Source organism: Delphinapterus leucas, chromosome 20 (assembly GCF_059928025.1).
Source record: "Delphinapterus leucas isolate spDelLeu-1000000601 "Yukka" chromosome 20, BTC_Dleu_Yukka2, whole genome shotgun sequence".
NCBI lineage: Eukaryota > Metazoa > Chordata > Mammalia > Artiodactyla > Monodontidae > Delphinapterus > Delphinapterus leucas.
This window is the reverse complement of record NC_143148.1, coordinates 47,551,174-47,570,908: the sequence shown is the minus strand read 5'-3', so window position 1 is coordinate 47,570,908 and position 19,735 is coordinate 47,551,174. Positions and strand designations below refer to the sequence as shown.

Here is a 19,735-nt window from a genome sequence, read left to right as displayed (position 1 = left end):
CTGGCTTTGGGACAGATCCAGCTGATGGGGCCAGGGCACCATCCTCAGTTCTCCAGGAGAGTGCGCCGGCGTGGAGCCAGGGGGGTGTGCCCGACTCAGCACTGCGGCCACGCGTGTCCAGTCTGCTGGCAAGGGCAGTGGAGAGCCAGGGGAAGTCATGGCCTTGGGAATGTCCTCTGATGAAAAAGAACCTGCAGGCTTATAAAATAACTTTTGTGTAGAACGTTGGTGTGTTGAAAAGCAGTTCTGTGTGCTGTTCCCCCTTGGTGTGGATCAGCAGTGCTGAGGCAGCAGGCGTGATACAGAAGTGTGAGCAGAGACCGTTTGGAGTCCCCAGACTCCAGGGAAACTAGAGGTGACAGCCAGCCTAGTGAAGAGGACAGGAGTTGGGGCCTGTGGTGGCAGCCCAGCAGGTGCCCCTCGTCTCAGGGCCCTAATCCTGGCTCCAGCCGGGTGGTCAGGGGAGCTGCAAGGTCTTCTGGGCGAGCAGAGCTCACAGTCCTAAGCTGTTCTTCGTTGTGTTTGGGTCATCTCCCCCCATCCAAGGGGAGAAATCTAGATGAGGTTTAAGAATTAGTGCTTTCAAAGGTAAATAAATATGTGAGGTGATGGATGGGGGAATCCTTTCACAATGTATATGTATATCAAATCATCACGTTGTACACTTTAAATACCTTACACTTTTATTTGTCAATTATACCTCAATAAAACCAGAAAAAAAAAAGAATTAGTGCTTTAAGGATGTGGATCTCATAGTTGAAACCTTGTAACACGTGTTTTCAGCCCAAGGTGTTAAAGTGAACGGAAGGGTTCAATGCCTTTTCAAGGAGGGTGACTCCATGTGGGCAGAACTAGAGAATAAATGGGTCTTGAATATATACCATAGACTGGGAGGCTTAAACAACAGAAATTTATTTTCTCACAGTTCTGGGGGCTGAAGTCCAAGATGAGGGCACCAGCATGGTTGGTTTCTGGTGAGTGCTCTCCCCTTGGGTTGCAGACAGCCACCTTCTGGATGTGTGCTCACGTGACCTCCTTTTTATGGGATCATGGAGAGAGAGAGAGAGAGAGAGAGAACAAGCTCTCTGATGTCTCTTCTTATAAGGGCACTAATCCTGTCATGAGGGCCCCACCTTCAGGACCTCATCCAACCCTAATTACCTCACAAAGACCCCATTTCCAAATAACATCACATTGGGGGTTAGAGCTTCAACAGAGGAATTTGGCAGAGGCACAAACATTCAGTTTACATGATGAATGAACCCTGCAAATATTATGCCAAGTGACAGAAACTGGTCACAAAGGATCACATATTATAAGATCCTATTTACATGAAAGGTCCAGAATATGCAAATCCATAGAGATAGAAAGCAGATTAGTGGTTGCCAGGGGCCAGGGGGAAGAGGAAATAAACAGTGATTGCTGATGACTACAGAGTTTATTTTTAGGTTGGTGAGAATGTTCTGGAATTAGATTATGGTAATTGTTGCACAACTTTGTGAATATACTAAAAATCTCCACTGAATCGTGCCCTTCAGAATGGCAGACTTTATGACATGTGAGTTATATCTTAATTAATTAATTTTTTTAGGTTTTTTTTTTTTTTGATGTGGACCATTTTTAAAGTCTTTATTTAATTTGTTACAATATTGCTTCTGTTTTATGCTTTGGTTCTTTGGCCACGAGGCATGTGGGTTCTTAGCTCCCTGACCAGGGATTGAACCCCCATCCCCTGTGTTGGAAGGCGAAGCCTTAACCACTGGACCGCCAGGGAAGTCCCTTAAATTTTTTTTTAAAAAGAGGGGAAAAAAGACATAGAGACCCATCAATCAGTGGACCAACTTACTGGGCTCTTAATTCAAACAAAGCAACTTAAAAAAAGACGTTTTTTAAACAACCAGGGAAAATTGAATGTGGATTCTTTTTTTTAGTTTATTTTTTAATTGATGTAACATTGGTGTATAATATTACATGTTTCATGTATGCAGCATTATATTTCTACTTCTGTATACACTACAGCCTGCTGACCACCAAAAATTTAGTTTCCATCCATCACCATACAGTTGCCAACCATATAGTTACAACATATGTTACCCATTTTGCCCTTCTCACCCTTCTGCTCTGGTAACCACTACTCTGTTCTCTGTATCTACATGTTTGTTTTTGTTTGGTTTGGTTTGTTCGTTTGTTTTTTATATTCCACGTGAGCAAAATCATATGGTATTGTATTTCTCTGACTTATTTCATTTAGCTTGATACCCTCAAGGTGCATCAGTGTTGTTACAGATGGCAAGATTTCGTCTTTTTAATGGCTGAGTAGTATTCCATTGTATATATAATATATACCACATCTTCTTTATTTATTCATCCATTTATCGGCACTTAGGTTGTTTACATATCTTGGCTATTCAAAATAAGGCTATGATGAACATAGGGGTGCATATCTCTTTTCAAATTAGTATTTTCATATTCTTTGGATAAATACCTAGAAACGTTGGGGGGAGTTCCCTGGTGGCACAGTGGTTAAGAATCTGCCTGCCAATGCAGGGGACACGGGTTCAAGCCCTGGTCCGGGAAGATCCCACATGCCATGGAGCAACTAAGACCGTGTGCCACAACTACTGAGCCTGTGCTGTAGAGACCACGGGCCACAACTACTGAGCCTGCGTGCCACAGCTACTGAAGCCCGCACGCCTAGAGCCCATGCTCTGCAACAAGAGAAGCCACTGCAATGAGAAGCCTGTGCACCACAACGAAGAGCAGCCCCCACTCGCTGCAACTAGAGAAAGCCCGCAAGCCAGCAATGAAGACCCAAAGCAGCCAAAAAAGAAAGAAAGGAAGGAAAAAAGAAAAAAAAAAGTTATATTAAAAAAAAATACCCAGAAGTGTTGGGAATTCCCCGGCGGTCCAGTGGTTAGGACTCTGCTTTCACTGCCGTGGGCCCAGGTTCAATCCCTGGTCGGGGAACTAAGATCCCACAGCCACATGGCGTGGCCCAAACAAACAAACAAAAAACCCCAGAAGTGAAATAGTTAGGTCGTATGGTAGTCCTATTCTTAATTTTTTGAGAAAACTCTGTACTGGTAACACTCTGGCTTTACCACTTTACAGTTCCACTAACATTGAATGAGTGTTCTCTTTTCTCCACATACTCACCAACACTTATTATTTCTTGCCTGTTTGATGATAGCAGTTCTAACAGATGTGAGGTAGTATCTTACTGTGATTTTGATTTGTATTTCCCTAATAATTAGTGATGTTGAACATCTTTCCATGTGCCTGTTGGCTATCCGTATGTCTTCTTTGGAAAAATGTCTATTCAGCCCCTCTACCCATTTTTTAATCAGGTTGTTTGTTTTTTGCTGTTGTTGAATTGTATGAGTTCTTTATCTATTATGAATATTAATCCCTTATTGGACATATGATTTACAAATATCTTCTCCCATTTGGTAGGTTGTCTTTGTTTTGTTGGTGGTTTCCCTTGCTGTGTGGAAGCTTTTTAGTTTGATACAGTCCCATTTGTTTATTTTTGCTTTTGTTTCCCGTGCCTGAGGAGACATATCTAGAAAGATATTGTTAATACCGATGCCCAAGAGTATACTGCCTATGTTTTCTTCTAGGAGTTTTATGGTTTCACGTTTTACATTAAAGTCTCTGATCCATTTTGAGTTGATTTTTGTGTATGGTGTGGGATAGTGGTGTAGTTTAATTTTTTTGCATGTGGATGTCCAGTTTTCGCAACTCCATTTATTGAAGAGACTATCCTTTCGCCATTGTATGTTCTTGGTACCTCTGTAGTGAATTAGTTGTGTGGGTTTATGTGTGTGGGTTTATTTGAACATGGATTCTGTATTAGATGATATAAGGGATTATTGATTTGGAAATGTGCAACAGTAGTAATGCGATTATATATTTTTAAAAAATCCTTACATACTGGTAAAATGGCCTGTCTGGGATTTGCTTTAAAATACTCTAGGGGAAAAAATGGAGGATGGGTGAAACAGGAATGACAGAATATTGATAATTTTTGAAGCTGAATAATAGCTGTATGAGGATCCATTATCCTATTCTACCTTATTTGGGTTTGTTTAACAATACTATAATAAAGTTTCAAAACATAAATCAAATATGGCAGAGGGGAAAAAAAAGTCTTGATTAGTATTGAATTCCAGAAAGTTCATCCTCCAATAGAAGATGCTGAGCTGGGCCCTAGGGCAATGAAAGCACACCTTTGCCCCCAAGGCTTCCTGAGCTTCATTCAGAGAGAAGCCACTGGAACCACTCCCAGAAGATGCTTTGGCTTAGAATTGACCTGGTTTTTTACAGAGCATTTGCAGAGATGATGCACTTTCAGGCTGTATCAATTAGTTTTTGTTGTGTAACAGACTACCCCCAAAGCTTAGTGGTTTAAAATAAACAAACACTGATTATTTCTCATGATTCTGTGGGGCAGCTGGGATTCTGGGCTGACTTGACAGGGGCCAGATGGACTAGTTTAGGACGGTCTCACTCAAATGCCTGAGGCCTCCTATAGGAAGCTAGCCCGGAATTGTTTACGTGACATGAAGCCCTCCCAGCAGCAAGAGAGGACAAGCCGAAGGCATAGGCACATCCCACTGGTCAGAGCAAGTCACACGGCCAAGCCCAGATTAAAGGGGGGTGGAAATAGAGCCACCCTTGCAGATTGGACTTGTACTGAATGGGATGTGGGAGCCGAGGGAGCCAGTCAGGGATCTGACTCAGCCCACCTCTCTGAATGAGACTTACTACTCAGATGTGGCCAAGAGTGGGTCCTGTGTTATTCATGTGCCCCAGGTCTAGAATCCTCTTTCCACTGAGCAGAGGTGGTGAATGAAATGTTATTCAGAAATATAGACCCTGGGCTAATGGAATTAACCAGAAAAAAATCATTCCTTTTTATGCTTTTGTTTATCTTCTTTTTTCTGTGGCCTCAACTCAGCCCTATTTTTCATCCACCTCCTCCGTAAACTGAGCATCTGTGACTCACTCTACAGGGCTGCTAGTTGCTAGAATGTCCCTCCCCACATTCTCAAAGGGCAGAGGGGCTTGATTCACAGGAGGGCGATGGGGTTGGGCATGAGGCCTTGGGACAGCTCCCTCCCCCCAGGCCTGTTTCCTCACCTCTGGATGTGGAGGTTGCCTGGAATGTCTCTGAGACCCTCGTGGCCCTGCCCTGCTTACAGGGAAGCTGTCAAGCTGGAGCAGGTGGTCCAATGCTCTGTCCCCTGGGCCTCAGGTCAGGCCTGGTCACTTTGGGGAGAAGAATGGTCTGTGTAGGTATAATAGATTGGTTGCAAAAGTGACCCTAATTCTTCACACGCACCCCCATCCGTAACTTTTTTCCTTTTAATTGAAGTATAGTCGATTTACAATGTTGTGTTACTTTCAGGTATACAGCAAAGTGATTCAGTTATATATGTGCTCGTGTTGCTCATTCGTTTGAGGCACTATCTGTTGACTTCCCACCAAGGAACGTGTAGCTCCTTGTCACCCGCTTCCCTCACCACTCATGTGCACCCTCCCCAGGCCCTTGTCCTTCCAGGATCCTTCAGTCATGCTTCTGTTAAACTAACTTTCACTTTTTACTTGCTATTGTGACTTTGAAAATGCTATTTGCAATTGAATTATGTAGAATAATATTCCAACTTTTACTTGTCCAACTTTTCTCTGCATGAGCTTCTAAAGGGCTGTTCCAAAGCCCTGGGTAGAGCAGGGGTGGGGTGGGAGAGGCCATTCTCAAACTCCTCCCCCTCCCTCTTCACCACCAGAGAGAGACAGACAGACAGACACCCCCATTCTTTTAGGTGATTTCCTCTGTGCCCCTCCCCCTGAGAGAAGGCTCTGGCTTCTGTGCCATTAGGTGCCTCCCACTTTGTGCCTTCCTGGCTTCCGCACATCTCCCCCATTTCAGTGGATGGGTGGGACCACAGATGGCACCCAGGATTAGGGCTCTGTGGTGTGGCATGAAGGTGACCATGACCCCAGTTCTCACTTTCTCAGCTTCTCTGTCCCGGTCTGGTGGTCTAGGGTGCGTGGTGGGAGCCTTTCTGGGAGATTTCTGAGTGAGGAGGTGGCTAGGAGAGTGTTCTCTGGGGCATGGAGGGGTGCAGAGCCCGATTCTGGGCTTTTTTTTTAACCTCCCCGCAGTTCAAGCCGTTCATGTACTTTACCTTGATCTACCGCCTTCAGGAAGCTCCCTTGATTTAACCCACACAGCTCATTCATTCCTTGGTCCTGCTTTCGTTTTGGCCCCAGGCTGTCAGCTGGTGTCCTTTTAACTTACTCCTGGGCTGGGGCTGCCCTTTGGTTGTTCTGTCATTTCTGTGTCCCCAAGTAGCCAGCAACTGGGGCAGGGCTGTGCACCTCTGGCCTTCCCTGGTGGTCCCGGCCAGCGGTGGGTGCAGCCTGCACAGTAGGCTCTGCGCGCCTGTGGCTGATGGCTGAGTGGCAGCACCACTCTTACATAATCAGTTTCTCTCCTCCTTTCTCTTTCCAGAGCCAGATTTCACACTGAGCAGCTGCAGACAGAGAAATCAGAGAAAGCACAACCCAGCCTCAGATTCCGAGGGGCCTGCTGGGGACTCTCTCCTCCTGCTTGGAAGGAAGACCCCGAGGCAGCCGTTTCAGGCCAGGTCTTGGCTGCCATGGGACTCAGAGCCACCGCCCCCCGGCTGCCCTCTGCACTGCCAGGCAGATAAGGGTGAGCCCTGCCCAGGAGCACCTGCCACCTCCTGCTGGGCCACTCCTCCGTGGCTAGTCCTTCCTCGACTTTGGGCCACCTTTGCTGACCCGAGGCCATGTAGGCCCCACTCAGGCCTCTGTGGATAGACACATTGCTGGGGACACCACCTCTGCTCTCTGGGAGACCCAGCGCACCACCATGCCCCGGGGATTCGCCTGGCTGCGCTGTGAGTACTGGGGGGGGGGTCTGTGGGGACTGCCCAGGGAGAGCTTGGCCCAGAGCCAGGCTTTGTAACCATGGCAACCAGGGCATTCTTCCTGGTGAGAAGTTGAGATGCTTCCCAGCTTAATGGCAGGCACCCTTGGGGACTTCCACGCCGTCTGCCCTGTCTCCAGCTGACTGCAGCTCAGATGGGCATGGTGGGTATGAGCCTTAGGCTGGGTGGGCACAGTCAGTGGGTCACAGGGACAGGGCAGGCGCTGGGGGTAGGAGGCAGCGTCTCACCTCCTACCCCCAGCGTACGGTGGGGAGTACGGTGGGGATGGAGGTGGCAGAGAGATGATTTCTGGCCTTCCTGGGCGTGACCAGCTGGCAGTGGGGACTTGTGAAGTTGCCTGGGCCCCGTGACACATGGGAGAAGTGCAACCTGCTCCCTCTGCCTTTCCCTCCATAAAGAGCTAAATCAAAAGGCAGAAAGAGAACAGTGTCCTTGGGGAAAAGAAAAATAGTTGAAATGAGGACAGAAAAGAAAAAGAATCGACAAGTCTCTCAGGCCTGCCTGCTGGTGGGAGGCCAGACCAAGCTCCCTTCAGACTCCAGGATTCAATTTAATTGACTTAAATTCAACATATTTTTTTCTGGTGCCGCCCACATGCCCACTGGAGAGACACTGCCATGGCGACAAGGACCTGGGCTATCTCGTGCGTGTCTCTCTAACACCTGGCATGGAGTTAGGTGCTAGGAACTGTGTGCCACTTGCATGAGGTCCGGGGTCTGACCCTGTGAGGGATTCTCAGAGGAGCTGGGTCCACCCTGGCCCTTGTGGAGGGTACTGCAAAGGGTCTGGATGTTCAGAACAAGTGGAAGGACCCAGACCCAGTGTTCTGGAATCTTCCAAGTCCTGAGGAGCAGGGCGAGCAGGAGAAACAGCACGGCGAGGTGCCACTTGAAATGGTCTCAGAGGTGGGTGGGGAGGTGAGGACGGTGTTCCTTTCAGGGAGAGGGAGCAGCGGAGCAAAGGCTCAGCAGTGAGAGCGTGAGAGGCCAGGCTGGAAAGCTGGTTTGGGCTCAGGTGGCTGAGGCCTTGAAAGCCAGGGTGAAGAGTGGCTAATTCATGAGGTAACAGGGAGCCCTGGAAGGTCCGTGACCTGGGCGTGGGAGCTGAGATTGAGAGTTACTCTGCTTTCGAGAGATCAATCTGGCCGTGCTTTGGGGAGTTGCTGTTACAACCTCCTGGGCAGGATGTGATGAGGTGATGAGGGTTCCTTCTGGAGATGGAAGTGAGAATGAAGAGGCCTGGCAGAGGGGACAAAGCTCATGAAAGCAGAGCGCAGGATTGGCAAGGACTGGCCGTGGGGTGAGGGGGAGGGAGGGCTGAGGATCAGGGGCTCAGAGCGGGGCTGGGGTGCTGGAAAAGGAGTGGCTGCCATAACAGATTGCCACAATCTTGGCTTAAAACAGCAGAAATGTATTCTGTCACAGCTTTGGAGGTCAGAAGTCTGAAATCAAGTTGTCAAGGTTATGCTCCCTCTGAAGGCTTTAGGGGAGGATCCTTCTTGCCTCTTCCAGCTTCTGGTGGCTTCTGGCATTCCTTGGCTTGTGGCTGCATCACTCCAATCTGCCTTCATCTGCGAAGGCCACGTGAATGGTCTTTCCTTACATGTGTCTCTGTGTCCTTTCCTCTTCTTATAAGGACACCGGTCACTGAATTTAGGGCCCACCCTAAATTCAAGAGGATTTCATCTGGAGATTCTTAATAACATTGGCAAAGACCCTATCTCCAAATAAGGTTGCATCTGAGATTCTTGGTGAACATAAATTTGGGGGTATTTACACACACAGGCACAGATATGGGGGTGGTGGACAAGCCCCACTTGTCATTGCGCACAGGACATTACTCTTTCTTCAGTCTCCTCTTCTGTCTTACAGGCCTCTTAACTGTGGAAATAGCGGGGCACAGCGGGCCTCCCAACCAGGGTTGCGCTAGCCGTGGGGCTTTCAGAATGCAGAGGGTACGTGAGGCTACAGCTGTGCTGTCCCTGCCTAGTTACCTGTTTGCTGGCCTTTTTCGGAGTGGAGACAACAGGAAGGGAGCTTAAAACTGGGAATGGTAGTTGGGCTGCAGACTTGGAGGAGGTCTAAGTTTGGGAGAAGGCAGATCATCTATGGACAGAGTTTCTGGGGCAACCCATGTGTGCCAGGCTGGGAAGCACGGAGGCTCTGTAAGTCTCTGCTACGAGGCTAGTGGCCAGGCCCCCAAAGGCTCCAGACTGGGAATCAGATGAAGGCAGGTGGGGTAGGACTTGGGGTGGAGTGGGCAGCCACAGCGTGACTGCCACATTGGAAAGAAGACTCAGTGTGGACGGGGATACTGATTTTTAAAGAAAATATGGAAATTTGGATTTTTATGTGAAATCTCTGTGAACCAGAATGTGGCCCTAAGGACACCAATTTGTAAACTGTCACTTTCTGCCAAGTGCGGTCCCCAGACCAGCAGCATCAGTTTTACTTCAGGACTTGTTGGAAATGCAGATTCTCTGCACTCCCCCCGCCACTACCTCATACCTGCTCAATCAAATACCCTGGGTGAGCCATTACCAGCTTCTACAGGAGACCCAGATGCCTGATCCCGGTTCCCTGCTTGACGTGAACGCCAAAGTGCTGAGTAACACGTCCTTGCTGTGGTTTACAGTGCTGTGCATTCACACACTGGCTGCTGCGTTGTCTGGTCAAGGCAGTGAGTGAGGGGCTTCCCTGGTGGCGCAGTGGTTGAGAATCCACCTGCCAATTCAGGGGACACAGTTTCAAGCCCTGGTCCCGGAAATCCCACATGCTGCGGCGGAACTAAGCCCGTGCGCCACAACTGCTGAGCCTGCGCTCTAAGAGTCCGCGAGCCACAACTACTGAGCCCACGTGCCGCAACTACTGAAGACCGCACGCTCTAGGGCCTGCGTGCCGCAACTACTGAGCCCATGTGCTGCAGCTACTGAAGCCCGCGCGCCTAGAGCCTATGCTCCGCAACAAGAGAAGCCACTGCAATGAGAAGCCCGCGCACCGCAATGAAGAGTAGCCCCCACTCACTGCAACTAGAGAAAGCCCGCACACAGCAATGAAGACCCAAAGCAGCCAAAAAAAAAAAAAAGACAATGAGTGAATTGGACAGATGGTGCTAAGACAGGGGTTGGTGGCTGGCGTAGGCAGGGGAGCCTCTGGGGAGGGAAGGAGTCTTGGTGAGACCTTGGAAGGGGTCTGTCGTGTGAGAGGATACCCAGGGCAGGGGCAATGTGTGAGCCTAAACCCTGAGGCAGGAATGATCCTGACCAGCAGGGGTGCCAAGCTGAGAGTGTTAATGATGTAGAGACAAGGGAGAAAGCAAGCAGGAACACTGGTTTATCTGTTCCCTTGTCCAAATATTGGGTTGAGAATATGGGAAGAGAGAGACAGAGGAAGTGCAAGATGGATTGCAAGTTTGCAAAAAATGTGGTGTCAGACTTCTATGAGGGGAAGGGCTGGTGGGCTGCAGGCCATAAGGGGCATGGGCTTGAGTGAACCTGAGCTTCTGGCCCAGCAGGGGCACAGGCATGGCAGCAGCACCGAGAAGGGGGTGGGAAAGTGAGTGTCAGCAGGCTCAGGCCCGTGAGGGTTTAAGAACAAAAGTCTCCCTAAGTGCCGGGGAAGTGAGGGCAGAAAGTCCAGTCAGTAGTTGCTGCTCACAACCGGGGGCGAATCAAAGAGGTGACTCAGCCTGCCTGGCTATCTGGGGGGAAAAAAGGAAGAAAGAGAAAAAGAGAGAGAGAGAGAAGGAGGAGGATGGAAGGGAGGAAGGAAGGAAGAGGGAGAAAAGGAAAAAAAAATACTGCTTTTGACTATAACAATAATAGATACTAATTATAGAATGTAAAATATATCCTAAAAAATATAAAGAACATAAAAATCTCCCATAGAGATTTGGTGCATTTCTTTCCATTGCATTTTCTATGCACATATATACATAATTAACAAAATTCAAGTCATGCTTTATACCCAGATACAGTATGTTGAATCATGCTTTTTAAAACTTTGCTAAGCACATCAAAAGTATTTTTCTTATAAGCATATCATAAGTATTCTTTGGCAATGTGATTTTTATTGGCTACATTCGTTATTATTGAACATCTAGGCCACTTACAGATGTTCACTATTACAAAATAATACTGCAAAGGAAGACTTTGTCCACAGATCTTTCAGTTATGTCTCTCTTTTCTTCTCCTTCACATTTATTCCTAGAAATGAGTTTAATGGGTCAAAGGGTGTGGACAATTTTAAAGCTTAGTGGGTCGAAGTGTGTGGGCATTAAGTCCATTAATAACAAAAATTGCCAAATTGCTTTCCAGGATGAGAGCCTCTGCCTCACTATTTTGCCAGCAGCAAATGTTATTAAAATAAAATAAAACAACAGCAACAACAACAAAAAAGTCTTTCCATTTGGTAGGTGAAACGTATCGATTGTTTTGACGTGAATTTATTAGCGAGGTTGAGTTTCAGATACATCTCTTGCCCGTCTATATTTTGTTCTTTCTGCTCCCATCAACTTAACCCTTGTTCATGTTTGTTGCAAATTCTCTCAGATAATTTTTGTAAGTCTGTTCAGTTACACAGAAATCACACTGTTTTTAAAGTCACAGTGACCTGCAGTGGTGAAGGCTGGTAATGTTTGGATTGTTTGTTAGCGGGGAAGAGAAACAGCCTGAGTGAGGTTCGCTCAGCATCCCGGAAAGACCAGACTGGAAGGGCTGCTACAAACCTGCTGGTACCTCTAATTAAGAGGCATGTCAAGGTCTCTGGATGGAAAATGCAGCGAAAGGCTTTGAAAACTCGTAGCCTCTAGATGAGGGGCAGGGGTTGCCATGGAAAGGAGGCTGTGCCTGCCCCTTGGGGCAGGAGTGGGAAGGAGACTGGAGACCAATCCCAGGGCGTGGCTCCTGGGGGGCTTTGCCAGCCTGGGGTGGGAGGTGGCTGGGCTGGACGGTTCATGCTTGCCTGCATTGCTGTCCTGCAGCCCGGACCGCAGGGAGAGTATTCCTGGCTCTGGGAAGGCCTCCTTGGGACCTTGCGCCCCCCACCCCGACCCTTCCGAGAGGACTTGTGACTGGGAAAAGGGAGGTCGTGTGCACAGCTCTGCGTACCCGGGCAGTGTGGGAGCCACGCAGGTGGCTCACGTGTTGTTGTGTGCGGTCCACAGATCTCGGGATCCTCCTGGGCATGGCCTTGGGGAACGAGGGTTTGGAGGTGTGGCCCTTAACCCGGAGCGAGGAGTGTGCCATCACTGGCTTTCTGCGTGACAAGCTGCAGTACCGGAACCGCCTTCAGTACATGGTAACCATGTGGGCACTCGTTGTGTCCCTCTTCCAAAGCCCTGTGGCTCATGGGACATAAGGACCTGGAAATTCAGTCCCTCTCCTTGGACTTGTGTCAGGCCTGTGCCTGCCATGGCTCCCTTCTCCCTCACACACACCCGTGTGCCTCATCTGCACTTCCTGTCCCTGCTCCTGCCATCCATCCCTGGGGCCTCCAACCCTCCTATCTGATCTGACCTTTGATCCCACCTCCACGTGGCACTCACCCAGTGACTCAGGAATGGATTCTAGGAAACCTTGGGGGAACCCCAGGCACTATTTAGCAGGGGAGATAAGGACCTAGAAATTAGAATGTTTGATTCTTTTTATAGGGTGGACCACATCGCATGTGGCTCTGTAGGTCTTTTTTTTTTTTTAACAGCTTTTTTGAGATATAGTTCACATACCACACACACCTCACCTGTTCAAGTGTACATTTCTGTGGCTTTTAGTATATTTGCAAAGTCATGAAACCATCACCATGATAAGTTTTAGAGCAATCTTTTAAAGTCATTTTCCTCACCCCTCCTAAAGCATATGATTCTCTAGGAGTAGTAAGCTTCTCATCCTACATTTTGGCCCGAGACTTATGCCTTAACATGTTTTGTTTTGTTTCACCTTCCCTGTGTCCCAGAGGAAAGAGCTGTCTTTATCCCAACTGGGAGCCAAGCACATGTTTTCTGTAGAGGACCACCGCTGCCATCAAGGGCCGGTCCTGCATCAAATTCTTCTCCCAGGTTGGGGGAGTCTGAGCCATTTCTGACTCTGATCTCATCCGTTGTTCTTGTATCTCCCCAGAAACACTACTTCCCCATCAACTACAGGGTCAGTGTGCCTTATGAGGGGGTACTCCGAATGGCCAACGTCACCAGGCTGGTGAGAATCCCCCCTCTGGAATGGGGAGGCCCCTGCCTCCTGGGACATCCTGTGGGCCCTGCCTGGAGGCACATTGGTCTGGGAAGATCCTGTTGCCAGGGGTGTTTCCTGGCCCCTCAAGCAAGCCTGCCCTTGGCTTAGGCCCCAGGTGCCCCTCCCATCCCATCCACAGTGGATGCCCGTGGTCTGCCCCCTGTGCAGGGCAAATGTGGGGGGCGGTCAGAGCTGTGGGGGGCAGGCCCAGAGGCTCCTGTCTGGGGTTTCAATAATTTCTCCTGTCCCTGCAGCAGAGGGCCCGGGTGAGCCAACAGGAGCTGCGGTATCTGTGGGTCTTGGTGAGTCTCAGTGCTACTGAGTGGGTGCAGGAGGTGCTGCTCGAGGGCCATCCATCCTGGAAGTACCTGGAGGAGGTACATACGCTGCTGCTGGATGTCAAACAAGGCCTCCCGGTGAGTCGTGCGGAGGTGCAGGTGGCCAGGGTGCGTGCGTGCGTGCGTGCGTGTGGCCAAAAACTATCAAGGGAGAAGGTAAAGGCATGGAAAGTTCTGGCATGTCCTGGAGAGTGTGGGAGAAATGGGGGGGGCAGGGTGGTGGACTGGGCTTGGGGGGCAAGAGATGCGCCTGAGACCCTGTTATGCTCTGCAACCCTGGGCGAGTCATTGATCCCTCTCACTTTATTTCCACATCTAAGAAAAGAGGGAAAGGGGGAGGGATAGATGGGTGGAGCACAGGGGGGTTGAGGGCAATGAAACTTTTCTGTATGATGCTGTACCGGTGAGTATAATTGCATTTGTCAAAGCCCATTGAATGTACAACAGAAAGAGTGAACCCTAACGTAAATGGACCTTAATTAATAATAATAATAGAGGTTCCCAATCGCTGCCTGTTCAGCAGTGTTGATCGGAGGCCTGGGGGATACATCTTCCAAAAAGCCTACAGAGTAAGGTGACGGGGTCAGTGTGTATCCTCGCAGGCCATGTGTGTGCCATGGGACCCCTCCCCACACCCCCGCCTTGCCCTACTGACCCCCCCAGCCCTCCTTAGGACCCTGGTACACAACTGCCCTGGGGCCCCACCTGCTGCCCAGCAAGAACAGCCAACAGGAAGCCAACAGTGAGCTTCTGCTGACACCAGGGCTCAGGGCCAGCACCTGCTTTTGCAGCTGCCGAGAACTTTGTGGAGGCTCTCCATTCTGGCGGGGACCGGACTGTGTTCCATCCTCAATTTTCCTTGGGAGTGTCTCTGGCTCTGTGAGCTCTGCTGAGCTGGGAAGGAGATTGTGGGTAGACTGAGGCCCTGCCCACCTGGGTTCTTCAGATTGAACCAGCTTGTTTTTTTAAAGTTTTTTTTTTTTTGATGTGGACCATTTTCAAAGTCTTTATTGAATTTGTTACAATATTGCTTCTGTTTTATGCTTTTGTTTTTGACCATGAGGCATGTGGGATCTTAGCTCCCCAACCAGGGATTGAACACTCACCCACTGCATTGGAAGGCGAAGTCTTAACCACTGGACCGCCAGGGAAGTCCCTGAACCAACTTTTAACCTCTTCTTTCTCACAATGTTAATGGTTGACGGTCCGTTCCATATGTGCCCAACATCTATGGGGCAGTTGGTCCTCCCTCTAGGGAGAGGGCCATGGGCATGGGCCCCTTTGCCCTCCTGCCACCCTCACTTCTCTCTCTAAGCCTTTGTATATTAGTTTTTGGGGACTGCCGTCACAAATTACTACCAACTGGTGGCTTAAAACAACAGAAATTATTCTATCGCAGTTCTGTAGACCAGAAGTCTGAAATCAAGGTGTCAGCAGGGCCATGCTCCCTCCAAAGGCTCCAGAGGAGGATCTTTCCCACCTCTTCCAGCTTCTGGTGGCTGATGGTGTTCTTGGCTTGTGCAGCATCACTCCACCCTCCGCCTCTGTCTTCACATGGCCTCTCCTTCTGTGTCCCAGAGAAGGACCTGTGTCCTTTCTCTTACAAGGACAACAGTCATTGGATTTAGGGCCCACCATAAATCCAGACTGATCTCATCTGGAGATCCCTGACTTAATTACATCTGGAGATCCCTGACTTAATTACATCTGCATAGATCCCATTTCCAAACAGGTCACATTTGCAGGTACTAGGGATTGGGCCTTGGACAGAGCTTTTTTAGGGGGTTGTGGGGCAGGGGGACACACAGTTCAACCTAGAACACTTCACTTTTAGGAACGTCCTTCCCCAGCTCAGGTCCCGCGTTTCCTCCTGCTCCATGTCTTTTTTTTTTTAAAGTATTATTATTTATTTATTTATACATATATTTATTTATTTTTGTTTGGCTGCGTTCGGTCTTCGTTGCTGTGTGCGGGCTTTCTCTAGTTACGGCGAGTGGGGGCTACTCTATGTTGCGGTGCGTGGGCTTCTCAGCGGTGGCTTGTCTTTGTTGTGGAGCACGGGCTCTAGGTGCGCGGGCTTCAGTAGTTGTGGCATACAGGGGCTCAGTAGTTGTGGCGCACGGGCTTAGTTGCTCCGTGGCATGTGAGATCTTCCTGGACCAGGGCTTGAACCCGTGTCCCCTGCAGTGGCAGGCGGATTCTTAACCACTGCGCCACCAGGGAAGTCCCATGCTCTGTGTCTTCTACGACAGTTCTGGCCCCTGCTCTGTCCCTCCCATGGTGCCTGGTGCTCCCCACACCAAGTTCCTTTTGTTAAGTGTTGTGGAGAGGAGCCCCCGAGCTTGGAGCTGGAGACCCAGCCCTGTCAGTGTGCCTAGTGCGCCTCACAATATGACTGACCCTCCTGAGGGTCCTGTCTCTTCTTCATGGGAGTCGGTGTGGGTCTTTGCATCCTGAAGGACAGTGTCCCTGGGATAGGGACTTCTCATGTGGTGGTAGCCGGGCCTGGGCTAGAACAGCAAGGATACCCCCACCTCCTCCCTGTCTGGCCTGCCCCTAGGAGAGGAAAAGAGAAGCTTCTGTGTGTTGTGCTTGAGCGAGGGACATCGAGGGAGCCCCTCCCAGGAAAAATGGCACCTGCAGGAAGGAGAGAAATTGCTCTCAGGCGTCCTGGTCACAGGGATCTCTTGTCCTTCTTCCAGGCAGGACAGCCACCACCACCCCACCCCCCAGAGCTCTCCTGGGATCTCTTCACAGGCTGGGGCTGGCACCTGTGGTCCTAAAGGCTTCCTCCCTTTCAGGGTGTGGAGGTCAGCCCCCAGGTGGAAGCAGTGTTGTCCCTCTTGAGTGCCCCAGGAAGCCTGAAGCCAGTGCGGCCCAAAGCTCTGCTGGACAACTGCTTGCGGGTCATGGAGCTGTTGTACTGCTCTTGCTGTAAGGAGCTCTGAGGGGCTGGGGGTGGGACACTGGGTGTCTGAGCCCAGGTCGCTGAGCAGAGCTGGGACCCTCCTCGGCATGCCCTCTGCTTCCCAGGGCTACAGGCCGTTTCTGGAAGCTGAGACGGGCCCTGGGTACAGGGAGGACAGTGTGGCTTGGTCTGGGGATGAGCGGGGTGTTGACCAGTCCTGCAGTCTTATTTGTGTCTGTGTGTTTGTGTTGCCTGCAGGTAAACAAAGCCCTGTCTTAAACTGGCAGGATTGTGAGGTGCCAAGGCCTCAGCCTCACGGCCCGGAGCCCTCGTCACAGTGTGTGGCCGCCCAGCTATACCCCCTGCGCCAGCAGCCCCCCGCCTCCCTGCCCCACCCCTCGGCATCCACGGCTGGAGCCCCGGCTCAGTGAAGCTGCTGAGGGCACAGGGCGAAAGCCGCCTGCCCTGAGTGGGCTGCATGGTAACTGGGTGGGGCAGCTGGAGGAGCTCCTGCAGGAGATGGACTGGGCCTGAGGCTTCTCTGGGTGGTAGTGGGGAGCCCCTCTTGGGAGAGGAGACCCTAGAGGGGCATTTCTCCTTTGGGGGGGACTCAGTGCCTGAGAAGGGTTCAGCTTCCCGCCTTCCATACCTCCCATGGTCTCACCTGGAGCGGTGGGCGCTGGGGGCACCTGAAGGTCAATGAAGACAGAGCTTACAGCCCCTCCTGGCACTGCCCGGGCTGCCCTCTACCCTGAGGGCAGGGCTGACCGTCTCCTAAGCCCAAAGAGGTGAGAGCTGTACCAGGTGGGCATGGGGGTGGGGACACGCCTCGGCAAGGCCAGGGAGAGGGCAGCAAAGCTGGGGAGAGGGCATAGCCAAATGCCACATCTTGCCACAGTTCCCTTTATTTTTTCTATTAAACACCTGCTTTGTTTTGGTTTGTTTTGGTTTGCTTTGCACCTTCGAGGGTGAACCTGGAGAAGGCCCACCTGGAGCAGGCTGCTTTCCCCTCCTGCTAGGTGCAGGAGGCAGGAGGAGGGGCATGGGCTGGTCTGGCCCTGGGGCCTCGGTCTGAGGATTCAGATGTGGAGTGGTCAGGGCCTTAGCCAGGGCCCTGGAATGGTAGATATTTGCGGGACGGAGTTCCTTCTAGCCCTGCCCCAGCCCCTGAAGCCTTAGCCAGCCTGACTGCTGGGGGGGGAGCGGGGGGAGCAGGGGGTTTTATCTCCCACAGTGCATCCTGGCCACGGCCCTCTTCCCCTCCATCTGGCAGCCCCAAGACCACCCCCAGCAGGGACAGAGCTGAGGCATTCAAAGGCATGGGTCCTGACAGGAGACCTGGCGACTCCTGCACGCCCCCCCCCCCATCACGGAGCCCTGCAGGGAGCCCCGCCCCCAGCGGGGATCTGGGATGGGATGGGCAAGGGCTGGGGTGCTGGCAGGTGAGCAGCGGTGGAGAAAGCCAGGTGGAGGCAGGGGTGTTAATTACAGTACAACTTTATTAATACTGGAATCTTCACAGTGCATTTGTTACTTGTAGCAGTGACTATTTAAATCAAGGAGAGGGTGGGTTGCAGGGGCGTGGGGGGGGGGGAAGGAGAGGATCATTTATCCAAAAACTGACAGAAAGAAAAGAAACAAAATGGTTCAGATGGAATGGGGGTGGTGAGGGGGTGGTGGAGGGAAGGAAAAAGTGAGTAGGAACCAGGAGGGGGAGCCTGGGGTGGGGAAATAAATTAAAAAAAGGAACAAGTTAACAGCACCAGAAAAGTTACTTCAGTCAAAAGACACTTTTTGAAAAGAATATTTCTCTGTACAAAAAGAAAAATGAAACAAACGTAAAGAAGTCCCCCAAACCAAAGTTTGTGATGCGGAATGGCTGGCTCGGATCCCAAAGGGGTGGGCCTGCAAGGTGGTCACTAAATGGACGCGAGGCGATCAAGGGGATGGAGGAGTTATGTACAGCCCTGGGGGGGGGGGCTTGGAGGGAAAGGGCGCCACTGGAGTATGGGTGGGTGGGGGGCAGCTGTGCCGCACCCACCCCCTCCCTGGGTCTCTGAAGCCACCCCCCTCCCCAGGGGCAAGCTCTTCCTCATGGGGACTCAGCTCTCCCCCCACCCCACTGCCCCTTACCCTGCTCACATCACATAACCTGCATCTTAAATCAGCCCACCTGGGCAAACCCTGTGGCGAGGGGCAGTGTAAGCCCCGCCCCAAGCCTTCAAATACAGGCCACCTGCTCTCCCGCCCCCTTCCTCGCCCGGCCCTCCTCCAGGTGTGGTGCGCTCAGCAAGTCTCCTTTCTCCGACCTAGCGACTTACAGGTACCGTTCTCCACCCGCCTCCGGGGATCCCGCGGGGCTCCATATACTCAGGGTCATCCTTGGTTCCCCACACCCGCCTGGCTGCCGTGCCTGGACCCCAGTTTCCGGCACAAGAACTACCAGGAGCCTGGGCTCCATCCAGACCAGGAAAAGCCAGCTCTCCTGACCCCGGGAGGGGCCCCTGCCCCGTGACCCTGCCGCCCTCGGCTGCCTTGCGGGGCCGCAGGAAGTCCTCCGCTCGCACTTGGCACACGTGCTTTACCTGCTTGGAGCTGGCGCGCAACATGGTGCGGGGGCACTTGCCACCTCACTCCCTGCCGCCCGGACCATCCTGGGAGGGCCGCTCCTCTGACAACAGAGTCAAAGCTAATCTCCCCCCACTGCCCCCCACCCCCACCCCTTGGTCTGCAGCAGACTGACAGGAGGCCCAGCCCCCAGCCCTTTCCAACCTCACCGCGGCTTTGCTCCGGAAAGAGCTGCTCTCTGGCCTCCGGAGCCATTAGGCCCTCCTCCTGCCACAGGCCCAACGCCAGTGTGGGCCCCCCCGTCCCTCAGGCACTCTTGGACACACCCTGTACCGTCTACCCTGTCCCCACAAGCAGTCCTTGTCCGGTCAGCTCATTTTATTGTGTGTTCATAAAAGAACCCCCTCCCGTCCCTCCCCCCACCCCCAGCTCCAGCCCCCATCCCCAGAGGTGGCTGAAACCATCACGGCATCCGAAAGCAGCTCCTGGGGGACTGGCCAGGTGACCCCTAGCCTCTGGACTCCTTCCCTGCTGCCCAGCCCCGCCCTGCCTCCAACCCCAGCCACCCCTGGGGGGAGGGGATGCTGCTTCAGGGTCCCCAGCCTCCTCCAAGCAGGTCCCCTGCATGTCTTCCCCAAGAGGCTTGACTTGGGCCCAGGCCCCCTTCCCCGACAACGACGACGACGACGGCGGCGAGCTGGGCTCCCAGCTGCAA

The 19,735-nt window shown here is 51.5% G+C and overlaps 1 protein-coding gene across 1 annotated transcript in view; it reads left to right on the top strand.

Annotated features, from left to right (window-relative positions):
- Positions 1 to 19,157, top strand: part of IL34 (interleukin 34) — a 48,949-nt gene extending 29,792 nt beyond the window's left edge. Inside the window, exons 3-8 of the mRNA XM_089902446.1 lie at positions 6,518 to 6,929; positions 12,144 to 12,277; positions 13,096 to 13,173; positions 13,461 to 13,622; positions 16,346 to 16,478; positions 16,711 to 19,157. Of these exons, the coding sequence (XP_089758572.1) occupies positions 6,902 to 6,929; positions 12,144 to 12,277; positions 13,096 to 13,173; positions 13,461 to 13,622; positions 16,346 to 16,478; positions 16,711 to 16,883 (708 nt within the window). The 5' untranslated portion in view covers positions 6,518 to 6,901 and the 3' untranslated portion in view covers positions 16,884 to 19,157. The remainder of the gene's footprint in view (positions 1 to 6,517; positions 6,930 to 12,143; positions 12,278 to 13,095; positions 13,174 to 13,460; positions 13,623 to 16,345; positions 16,479 to 16,710) is intronic.
- Positions 19,158 to 19,735: the final 578 nt, after the last annotated feature.